At 34.1% G+C, this 12864-nt stretch overlaps 1 protein-coding gene across 1 annotated transcript; it reads right to left on the bottom strand.

Annotated features, from left to right (window-relative positions):
- Positions 1-5038: 5038 nt before the first annotated feature.
- On the bottom strand, positions 5039-7186 carry LOC129801552 (zinc finger protein GLIS2 homolog). The gene is made up of 2 exons (XM_055846764.1): positions 6705-7186; positions 5039-5864 (listed from the first exon to the last, which is right to left on the bottom strand). Exons 1-2 carry the CDS (start codon positions 7067-7069, stop codon positions 5144-5146), a joined length of 1086 nt encoding a protein of 361 aa, XP_055702739.1. The 5' UTR covers positions 7070-7186; the 3' UTR covers positions 5039-5143.
- Between the last annotated feature and the right edge of the window lie 5678 nt (positions 7187-12864).

Genomic DNA, 12864 nt, shown 5'->3' with positions numbered 1-12864 from the left:
TGTCCGATGATCTTTTTCTGCGACTTCAGAAACCCAAGTTAATCCTTCGATTTCGCTGATAAGGTTTTAAACTGGATTTGTATTTTTTTTTTTATTGGAAAATCATGGGGAATTCCTGAAAATTTTACGTAATGCTTCAGCCTTGGGATTAGGAGGTTCACAATGCATAGGGCAAAGTCTTCTTCTATACATTTCAAAACTGCGACTTTCAATTAACATTCTCATGAAAATTAAGGGGTTTAGGCTAGGCAGAAAAAAACACTTCTAGAATAGTGGAATGCGTCATATAATTCCTTATTGCCTTGGTTTCAGACCTTATACGGGCTTCAGACCTAAAGATCTTGACACACTTTCGACTTAAGCCGAGAGACGACTTAGTGGAAAATGATAGAAATATGGTTTAACCACTATTTCAAATATAATTATACTAAGCCAGCTCTCGGCTAATCCTCAAGTCTGTCAAGGCCTTAACGTTTTGGGAAACATTTGACTTAGGATTAGGCATTGAAAGCAAATTACCCATAAGATTCTCAAAAACCAGTAAAATTTGTTGTTATTGGGTTTTAGGACCTTCAGAAACTGGGCTAAACCTCTAGTCCGAAGACCACTTTAGATTTAAGCATACGGCTTAACTTCTCTAATTTATACGGACTTCAGACCTAATGCTTAGCCAAATGGCTTAACTGCTCTAGTTTCTTATCAATCACGATTTTTTGGAAAAATGTAATTTAGGATTGGATTATTAAAGATAATGGACCTATAGATTCTTAAAAAAAACAATAAAATTCCTCGCTATTCAAGATTTTGAAACCTTTGGGAACTGGGCTAAACCTCTAGTCTGAAGACCGCTTTATTGTCAGTCAAGATTTTATAGTATTTATAATTTTGACTTAGAATTAGGTCATTAAAAGCAAACGATCTACTAGTAGGAAAAAAATCAATGAAATTGGTTGATATTTAGGACTTTGAAACTTTCGGAAAGTGGATTTAACCATTAGGACCTTTAGCCTGAAGATCGCTTTATACAGGCTTCTGCCCTAAACGCACTTACGATTTAAGCCGAGATTATTAGTTGACTGAATTCCCACTTCTTTCCCATTAACTAAGATGTTTTTTTGGTTTAAGTCGAGAGACAGATTAGTCAGAAAATGACGGAAATGTAATCCGGCCATTATTTTGATTATAATTGCGTTAAGCCATCTCTGGGTTTAAGTCGTAAGTGGGTCTAGTCTAGGGCATTCAGATCCAAGTACTTATATAGCTTAATTTGTCTGATTTTTCGTTAGGTAAGATTTTTGGAACCTTCGAGAACTGGATTAAACCTCCAGTTTGAAACCCATATTAGTCTTGTATTAACAATTCAGGTTATTTATACCCAAACGCATATTCGAGAGCTTCGTACGTACGAGTTTGAGTATTCTAATGTAGGAAATTTCACTCATTAGCCTTCGGACGTCTCTACCTTCGGCTCTACCTTCGGACAACTTAAGCTTCGAAATATTCATTTTTTTTTAACCCCTTCAGTCAATGTACTAGAAATACTTGAGATAGAATGTTCATATTTTGGAATTATTTCCTTACTGATTAATAGATGATTTTTTTTGAATGGAAAAAATTTCTATCTCTCATGGGGGCGTGGGGAGCCGCCCACATACCCGCGTCTTAACGGTCACTGAATTTAAATTCTGTACATTAATTCACAACAAACTTTATTGATAGGAGTAACTATCCGAGAAAACAAATTGGCAACCAGAATTGAATTCAGGAAAGAGCATGAGGGCCAATTTTAACAAATTCGACGGGATGTCGAATTTTCCGTCCGCCATTTTGACCAAAAATTTTGCATGACTTTCCGCCAAGAGACAAAAGACAAACAAAATGTATTTCCATCTCTGTCGGGCTATTTTTTCCCAGTAATTGAAGGACTAAAGTAAGTAAAAATTCTTTCCCGATAGCAATTCAAATATCTGTTGCTCATGAATAAATCATCTAAAATCACTGAATTTGCGTATGATCTATAATACCATGGTAAGGAATGGGTTAATGTTTTTCAAATGAATTTGGCCTGATTGCAATATCATATTTTAAAAGCTAATATAATGGTTCAAATTTCCAGAAAAGAGGTATGAGAGCTATGGCCAAAATCTATTAAAAACATAGAAAAATGAGTTATCCGAAGTTTGAGTCGTCGGATTTGAATTAATCCTATGCTTAATCCAAAAAAAAACTTTTTTTTCAATATTAACAAAATTAAATTAAACTTAATTCAGGTAAAAATATAGTTATCATTTTAAACTGAAATAATCTAAGAAGAAATGGCGTTTTTTTTAGCTTTTGAGATCGAAAATTAATTAAAGAGTTTAGTTGAAAAAACACATTTTCAAATAGTTTATCATTACAAAAATATTTTTCCAAAGTTTTTAAACCAAGATTTAAACCAACTTACTGCAATTTATAATATCTGTAGGCACGATCTTTTTCAAAATTAATAAATTTTTACTAAATAGGATAGATAAAGATTAAAGGCAAAACTTGAAATAAATTTTACCGAATATCAAATAATTGATTTTTTTTTAACTTTTTTAAAAAGCAAAAGTTTTTTTTTTAAAGAATACAATTGATCAAAGGAAATTTTTATTTCGATAATTACAAGATTAAAAGGTTGGAGTACCCGGATTGTAACTATATTCACCTACCGTTCTTTTTTTTTATTAAAAACATCAATTCAATTTGTTAGAATAATTGGTTACGCGCGTTCCGCGGATAAAGGCCCTGCCGTTATTATAAATCTCAAAAAACTGATTAAGTACATAATGTGCCTTGTCCCTTAGGGAGAGCCCTCTGAGTGGGAGGGAAAGCCTATTAGCCTCTAACGAAGCCTATTAGTGAACATACCTTTCGAGAGAGCTAATGGGCCTTCCAATGATGCGCTCTGAATAGACAGTCAGTTGATCGTATACTGTGAACTGAATACGTCCTCACACCCTTTACAATAGTAATTTTGTCGGACTATCACCACCAGACATGCTACTTGCTGTGCCTGCTTTCCAAGTCCTCGGTTATTTTTTTTTTCTTTTACAAATTTAAAATTTTACAAAAACTCAAAGTTCGTTTTTTTTTCAATCTGTAATTCTACCTCGGAATGTACTCACCTGCTGAGAAAACATTTTTTAACTTTTACTAAGAATAAGCCTGTAAGAATTGAAACAACTCTACCGCCGAGTTGAATTAACTCGAAGATTATCGATGTATATTTTTTTTTCGTTGTAAATTTTAGTTAAATTAAATCGATGAATATCGATGTACTTATTACTCCTCTTTGGTGTAAAACTTCATCTCGACTGGAGTATATGCTTAAATGTTCATTTTAAATATATACTTCAGTCAAGATGATTTTCTTGTGACAAAGTTCATAAAATGGAACATGAATTAGAAATATTCTAACAGTGTTTCATAAAGACACGTGCAGTCCGTGTAGTGCATCATATGTGTTATTTCAGAACATGGTGAAGTTGAGATCAAGAAAAAAATTAAATGATAAAATAAAAAAATATATAAAAAATTGCAAAATCTATCCATTTTGGGATTTGAAAATGTTATTTTAACTATAAAAAAAAATAATTTTTAAAACGAGTTATTTTAACTCTTAAAACGAGTTATTTTCACCCTTAACGCTTTAGGGACGAATGGAAGAGCGGTGTCCCAAAAATAAAAAAAAAATTCGGATTATTTAGAAGACAAATTAACTTTCTATAGTCAAAAAAATTTATTTTTGGGACACCGGTGTTTCGTCCTTAAAGGATTAAAAAGAGTTATTTGACTCGTTTTTGACTGCTCGAACTCCACGAGAAAGCAGTTTCCACAATCGTTCATATAAATTTTAGGACAAAAAAAAGTTGAAATAAGCCTTCTGAAATTATATCTATACAATTAAAATTAACTCTAAAATACAGTTAAAACCGAAAATCACAACGTAACCGAGTTAATTTAACATCGGTCGCAGCTCTTCCGGTGTTCGCCAGAGAATTCATTCTTTTCAAATTAAAAGACTCCGAATTTTTGCCAAAGCCTTCAACGCCTTCAACCCTTGATTCATCATTGCTTTTTTAACATCGCTTCGAATAAGATTTACTCGTTTTGTTCTGAGTATATGAGTTATTATGTATATTACAAGAATAATTCACTTTGCCCTTTTTTCCCTAGGTGCTTTCGAAAATCAGATTCTAACCAAGAGCTTTCAACTTTGTTTTTATAATTAAAATATCAAAAGAATATAGGAAAAATATAATATTGTCCTTTTTATTCCTGAGATATTGAATAAAACAAATCTTTTATTGTGCTTCACAAAAAAAGAAAAATTATATTTTTTATGATTAATTTTTTTGGGGATCTCAGAAAGCTAGATCCCTATATCTCTCACCTTCTGATAATGGTGTTAGGTCAAAGAACATAATTCTATATATTAGAATTTCTTTAAGTCAAAGCTGTATGATAGAGGAGTATATATAATAATAGTATAACAAACAATATTACAAATAAGATCTTGAAAATCTTACTTTGAAAAATATATTTCTAATTTGATGCTTATTACATATTAAAAGATTATAAAATATCTACAAGATATTAATGATTCAAATTTCAAGAATTTAGAACAAAGTTCTCTCCATATCTCTATACATAGAGGTAAAAAAAACATCCGCAAATCGGTTTAACGCTAGTAAAAACCATAATAAGGGGAAGATAAAGAATAGACAAAGTCCAGGAAAATTTTCATGATATGTTCAAATTAATAAGATTCCCCAAAAAAGCTATGCAATCCATTGAGAGGGGCCGTCGATCTCGGGGCAGATCTAGGACAAGGTGGCTGAATAAAATTCAGAATCTTGACTTGGAGCGCCAAGGTCGAATCCGAACATCTTTCTGAATTAGCGGAGGATCGACAGGCGTACACTGCTAAACTGGATGTCATGGGCCCGCAACCCCAATAGGCATAAACGGTTGAAAATGATGATGATGATGTTCAAATTAAAACTCAAAATTTCAGAATCACACTTTTAATCTGACACATACAGAACACGCTTAAAAAAAATCACACAACAAATTAAATAGACATCTTAAGTTAAAGAATTCTCCTTCTTTGGGACTACTTGCTCCTGTGGAGACTGAGATCAAGTGGGAGATCTATTTCCATCTCCTCCACTTTGATACTTTCAATGGGCGAGTGATACCAAAAGTCTCGGCCAGAGGGAGGATGGATCTTGTGGAAGAAGGAATTGGGAAAAGTGGCAGGATGTGACGGGTCCTCGGTGGGTTGGACTGTAAGGGAAGACCTTCGGTGATCTTCAATGTGATGTGTTGTAGGCTCCTGTAGATTTTCCGAAGCGGAGATTTTCACATTGACCTTGATTTCCGTTTCGGTAGGGGTATGTTTAAAGGTCTTGACATGTTTTCTGAGAGAGGATGGATCTGTATACCTCTTCTGGCACCCTGGAACTTTGCACATGTATGGTTTGTCTGTTTCATGGGTTCTTGTATGCTTGAACCGATCTGATGAGTTGCTGTAGGCTTTGTTGCATCCCTCAACGGGACAGATGTAGGGTTTCTCTCCAGAATGACTGCGAGTGTGGATCTTGAGGTTTTCAGCTCGAGAGAAGCTCTTGTCACATTCTGGGCACTGATGAGGTTTCTCTTTTGTGTGTGTCCTCACGTGAACCAACATCTTGTACCTCGCATTGAAACCTCTCCATTGACCACCTTCAGACCTCGGACAACCTTCCCATTTGCAGTAGTAGAGTCCTCCAGGACCCGAATGTGCGTGCATCTGGTTAACATGGCTTGCTAGGCTCTCCAAGTTTCGGAAGGTTCTGCAATGAAACCAAGAAGAAAAATTTGTTAAGTTGTCGAATATCCTAAATTCGGTTCTGAACTACCCTTTGCCAGATCTTTCCCAATCTATACCCAACACCTATTTTTCCACGAACTATGATTCATGAGACATGACGCCATTACTTCCGATAACCCTTATCACATATTGTGTCTGGTGTGGTCAAGAAAAAAAACGAGGTGAATTCTTGTGGACACGTAGATCTTATCCATTGGAAGAATTCATCAAAATTGCTTCTTAGCTATAATACCCAACAATCTGTACAAATTTTAACTGATTAAGGTATTGTCACCTTCGTATCGGATTATGTGGTTACATCGTTCGAGGTCTTTCTGTTGTTCACCTTTGGTCGACTGTGAGACTTCGTTCTCTGACTTTTGCTTTTTGGATGTTATGAATTTAGGACAATATTGGATATACGTTTATCAATCATTTTAATCAGGGATTACTGGATTTTTCAGCTCACAGGGGGTTTGTTTCTGATGATTCCAAATCGCTAATAACTACGTTATTTTGCAATACAACCCGATACCAGAAATATTACCTTCGATATTTATAGCTTGGTTTAGTTAATTTTAGGAATATCCTACACACGTTTTTTTCTAATAACGTTCTAGCTTTAATTTCTAGCTAAAGCTTGCGGTTCTCAGCATAGGTTCACAATTACACTATTCACTATCAAATAAATCTAAATTTAAATTTATCTTTAAGCTTTATTTGAATTTCGACTTTAAAGATTTTGTGTGTACTAAATCCTAAAGATCCTTAGGTCACAAATATTCTAGATACCCCGCGGTAATATCGTTCACTTTGTACTTACTTATTGCATTGCTCCCATTTACAAACAGCATCGTCTTCGGTATCTGACGATTTTGCATCTGAACCCCGATGATCATCTACTCTCACGATCACGGAAGTAGTCCGAATATTTGGTCCTTGTGTTCGTGGAGACACTGAGAGTGGTGGCGTTGGGAATTGTGGGTAGTATGTCTCTCCAGTAGATCTCATTGGTTCGTCGTGTGCGGTAAAGCCATACGATGGGAATTCATATGGAGGTGTTAGGGGAAGATAACCTGATGATCCCAACGGGAAGTCCACAGGATGTGTTTGGGTGACTCCCGAATGTGGTGGTAGGTAGAACAAAGGGTATCCCATTCTGAAGTTGTACATATTTTGCGTTAGCATCTTGTACACTTCGCACTCACTTATATCTTTCACACAAAAAATCGTTCTTAGCGTCACAATTTTAGATGAGGTCTCAATGAATGATCAACACCAAATGACTGATATTCAGTCAGTGCTACAACATTTTAAAATATCCCAATCGTCGCTGATAAGTGTTATCGCGAACCACACACATTATCATCTCTCTCAGTTCACATACAGTCGGTGTTTCTTTTTTTTTTCTTTTTAATGTTTTACTAAAACTACTAAACATTGCTTCCTCCCGCTGAATACACTGTTGTATTTTGGAAGTCATGATTTGATCTCTTGGGCTAGAATGATAAGGTTCCTCTCGGCCCATGTTCAATGCCTTGCCCTCTGCCTGAGAGTTAATTCCGGGGGACAACATTCCCGCCAAGAATGTTTCATTGGAAAGACGATCAATTGATAACCCATTGAATCTTTTGGTTTCTGGAGGGTATTTAAAATATAAGGGGAACACAAGTTATTTTATAGAAGTTGTTGAAATCTGATGACATTGCATCAGAGATAGCGGTAGGATTATTGAACTACATTAATATTTAATTTAAATTGTTCATTTTATTGGCATTGTGATTAATTATGAATGATATTTATTGAATAATATTAAAGTTTTAGAGATTTTTTCAAACATTTCATAACAAATAATACCGATTTGTTCATTGTTTAATAAAAGACATTGCGTTGCGATATTTTCTTCATAAGATTCCCCCCTTTTGGAAATTCCCAACAGAATGATATATGCTTAATCAGGATTCTTTTTCACGAATCGTTATCACAAATTCCATTGTGTCTTATTAATGTATTTTGTACATCTCTTAATAATTTGCAACACTCTAACTACATGGCAGTAATTTAAATTCTAGAATACAAACACTAAATCCCCCATCAAATATATAATTCATCCCCGTCACAGTCTATTTGAATTTAATGTTGAAGAAAAGGGGGAAAAAGCGGTCAGATAAAAATGCTTCGAGTTTTTTTTTGTGTGTTGAGACATTTGGAATCTGTGTCGTCTGGAAATGTTGAACTTTTCTCGAAGTTGGAGTCACGATCGCGTGGCTAGAGAGAAGCTTTATAAACGATTGTAAATTTTTCCCCCACAGATCTTTGATCTTTGAGCCTCCTCCCAGTGGAGGTGTTGAGGAAGTGACTTTTGAGATTGTCTGGTGTTTTTGTCAGTTGAAAGGGGTCCTCAGACTTTGGACCCACGGGGCTCGAACGCGAAACAGAATGATCATGCGGTTTTGGCCCATTTTTATCGTGAGGTCGACACGTAATTTTACCCATCGATGGGACAAGTGGGGCCAAAAATAAATTTTTACGAAAGAAACCTATCATCAAATCACCTTTTAATCCATCAAACGCACAGCTCTCTTTTTGGGGTGATAATTGCGGTTTTTCCCAGATGGAAAGCCACGTTCTTTTTTTTGGGTCATTTTGCGTGCAAATATGTCAAGTGCTAATCCAGGCCGTGGGGGTAGGATTAACTTGGGTAGTGTATGTGGTGCTGTGAAATTATCACCACAACAAAATCCCCTTCAGCACAATGTAATCACATTTATAGCAAACTCTCTCTCTCTCAGCCACAGAAAATGCTTTGAAATCTGGTTGAAGCTGGATGAGAAGGGTCACAGAGTTCAGATGATGTGACTGAAAATTGTGTGATTTGAGTTTCAGCTCCCCAGCAGCCTCCCATCTCTCAGATCCGTGATCATACGCTCAGTACCAGCTTTTCTGAAATCTCTCTAGCCACACAATTGATTGCGCACTTTACCCTCCAATCCAGTTTTCCGCTCATATAGTGTCCTTTTGGGTCACTTTGACCCACTCTCACCTCCCTTATCTCCATGTCAGTTTCAATCCCTCCCCTTTCGTTCATCAATATACATTCACTCACGACTGTTTGTATATTTTCTCAGAAGAACTATTATTATTATTATAAATTGTCTTGAGTTTTCTTTATCATATTCGTTAGTTACTTTTATAACTTAAATAAAAATAATAAAAAAAAGAACTTTAGGGTAAAATGGTGTATTTTGGACTTATTTATAATTCTGCATTTTGACTTTTTTCATTGTTTTAAACGGACAAAAGAATAAAACCATGACGAAGTAGGGAAAGGCTTTCGGGCTTCACACACTCTGGTTTCGAACACTTCATATTTTTCTCATATTCCATGAAACTGACCTATCTGCGGCAATATATTATCATAGCTAGTCTTAAGTCACACATTTCCTGATTAAAACAGGTCAGATTCATTTAAGGAATATGGGGAAAATTAGAAGTGTTCGAAACCAGAGTGTATAGCGGTCTTCAGATTGGAGGTTTAGTACACTTCCCGAAGGTCGCAGAATCCTAAATGCCAACCAATTTTATTGCTCTTTGAGTATCTAATAGGCCATCTGTCCTTAATAATCAAATCCTAAGTTAAATATTCAAAAATATCTTGACTGATAGGAAATTATAACAGTTAAGCCTTAGGTCTGAAGCCGGTATGTGCGAAGCCTGAAAGCCTTTCCCTTGAGTGTAAGACTTGTACTTCTTCGTGGTCTTTTACCCTTCGCTCACGTGAAACAGTTGAGGGAATCTCAAAGTACCGAATTAGAACTGATACATAATCATCCCATTTTACCCTATATTTTACAACAATTGGGATAGGGGCAAGTGGGGCATATTTGAATTAGGGTACCTTTGAAACTTGACTTTGTAGTCTAATTTTTAAAAGGAATTAAGGCAACAATGTAATTTAGCTTCACAATATTTTTGTAAAGCCGAATAATATCTCGGTAATATGCACAGTAAAAAAATTAACACTATTATAGTGTGTAATCTTCCACACCACTATTATAGTGTTAAATTTAGAAAAAGTGTTTAATTTAACCCTTTAAGGACGATTGGAACACCGGTGTCCCATAAAGAAAATAATTTTTCCTGACTACCTAAAGTTATTTTTTTCTTATGTCTGTACATAATTGAAAAGTAGGAGGTTGAAGGAATTTAGAATATTTTTTGCAAGTCTCTATCTATTTGCTATGTAGTAAATATTTAAGATAAAAAATGGCGAATTTTTAAATTCTTAAAATTACAACTGATTTTATTTATTTTTTATACTTCCAATTCTTTTTAAGCAAAACCCTTTTGGCGATAAAAACTGCAATACTCATACGTAATATTTTTCATTAAAGCGAAAAATATTATTCATTTTGGTATTGTCAGAAAAATTACTTAAATTTTTGGGCTATTTTTGTTCCTATAGTTCACAGTGGCAAAAAATACACAGAATTAGACTCTGTTGGACTTTCCAAGGTTAGATGTAAGACTTATCATTGATTATGTTTCTCAGTTTAATTTTTATTGTTGATTTTCAGTCTGAGAAAAGTGTCTCGTCGTTTAATTAAAAGTTGTTGATTTTCAAGACGTTGAATTTGGAATTGTTGAATTTAAAAGTTGTTGAATTTTTATGTGTAAATTCAAAAATTGTTGAATTCTGTTTATTGTTGAATTTTCTTTTCATTTCGAAGATTTTGATTTTTTGTTGACATTTTTATTGGTTTTTCCTGTACTCGGGATCCCACCTAATGCGAAATGATTACATCTGATGCTCGGATCTTCACGATATACTTATTATGCATATAAATATTTGATGTTCTATATGACTTTTGCCCAATGAAAAGCATCTCGACTGAAGTATAAGTCTTAATTGAAAATTCAACAATTTTTACACAACTTTTGTTAAAAATTCAACAACTTTTGTTTAAAAATTCCACAAATTTGGTTGAAATACACGAGGCTTCACACTATAATAGTGTTAAAAATTATGATTAAACTATAATAGTGTTAATTTTTGATCATGTGACAAAAAATACCATAAAGTTGTGTATTTTTTCACACTATAATAATGTGAAAAACTGTAATCACACTATAATAGTGGTAATTTTTAGAATTTGTCAAACAGTTTTAAATCACGAAACATTGTTGAAAATTTTTATGATTATAACAGTGAGAAATTTTACACAGATCGCAATTAAATAATTAATTTATCCGATTTCACACTATTATAGTGTTAAAATTTTACACATTTTCAAATTAAACAACACTGTTGAAAATTTTTCAACTATAATAGTGGTAATTTTCAATCACGTGACAATAAATTACCAAAATGTTGTGCATTTTTTGAAACATTTTTAAATTAAACAACTAAAATGGTCGATTTTGCACTATTATAGTAGTAAAATTTTATACATTTTTTTAATGTGTGGGCTTCAGACCTAAGGCTTAGCCAAATACCTTAACTTCTCTAACTGCTTGTTGGTCAAGGTTTTTTAGGAAATTTTAATTTAGGATTAAGTATTAAAAGATTAAAAGTAAATGATAAATGAGATTTTCAAAAAACAGTAAAAGTGATTTATAATTTAGGATTTTAAAACCTTCGGGAACTGGGCTAATCTTAATCTACACTGGGCTAAACTCTTAATCTGCAGACCACTTAAGGACCAGTTCCGTTTAAAAATAGGAGAAAAAAGACCTTTTATAAAGCTGCCCCAATTCAAAGGTGCCGCACTTCCCCCTAGGGGAGACCGAGGCAGAATTAGCCAGCAAGTGATTTTTTTCTTACATCTTATTGAAAACATATTTGAATCCGGCTAATAAATATCTCAATGAATAAGTAAGCAATTAATTGCTCTGAATAAATAATTAATTAGCTATATTCTTGATATGAAAACTATAATACTCCACAGTCTATTACTATCCTTGGTTAATTCTACCCCTGTCTCCCCTATTATACTAACTTAAAATGGGGATAATTATGTCATTTATATCTGTATCTGTTACCCATAGAAAAGACTAGAATAATTGTAAAACAGATGCTTTGAATACTTTAAATTTAAAATCAAGAATAGAGTAAACCGGGGCTATATTAGATAATGGGGTCTTTTAGTTTTTTTATAAGGAATATTGAGCAAACCCATATTTATATAAAATATATTTTTTTAATCGATGATTTTTTTCTCCAGGGTCGTATCATTAGCTCTGAAAAATGCGACCGGTTTTAGTGTATTTTTTTCCCTGTTTCCGTACACATTTCACGAGATATCTTCAAAACTACGTAGGTTGCCAATTTAAGGTTTTCGGTTGCCTCTTCGTTATTAAATTGGCTTTTATTTTGTATTAGTATTTTTTGTTAATTCATTCTACAATGACAGAAAACAGCTAATAAACTCAAAAGTTTTTTCGGCTCGGAAGAAACATATGGGAAACATAGGAAATGTCATGCCCCTGTTTTTCTCAAACAATTAAAAATTTCATTTACTTGCTGATTTAGCCTCGGTATCCCCTATTACATGTTAGCTATGTAACTTATATTTTAAGAGAGCACCATTAGTTTTCAATTCTGAAAAAATTGTTTGGTTTGGGGTAATCTATTTCAACAGTATATTTTAATTATTTCACCATTCACCCATCTGGTACATTTCCCAGGATACTCTTAAATTTCCCGTCTAGCCGAAATCAAGTGGCCGGAACAGCAATTCACGTGTTCATAGTGTGATCCCCAACTATCGATGCTCCTCCTCATCCACTCTTTTAGAGCCCAAATGGAATATTTTTGCGTAGTCTGGCTGTGCTATCTGGAGCGTCTCATACTGATAAATTGGCGTAACCTTCGGTTCTTGGACGGTATTGTGCCTAAAACTGGCCCATTGTCTTATCGGGATCACTGTTTTCCGGCCGCTAAGAGTTCGTCTTCTATTCAATCAACAAAAAAATTCCATTGC

Source organism: Phlebotomus papatasi, chromosome 2, assembly GCF_024763615.1.
Source record: "Phlebotomus papatasi isolate M1 chromosome 2, Ppap_2.1, whole genome shotgun sequence".
NCBI lineage: Eukaryota > Metazoa > Arthropoda > Insecta > Diptera > Psychodidae > Phlebotomus > Phlebotomus papatasi.
Note: the sequence above shows the minus strand (reverse complement) of the source record. Positions and strands in the feature narration are given on the sequence as shown.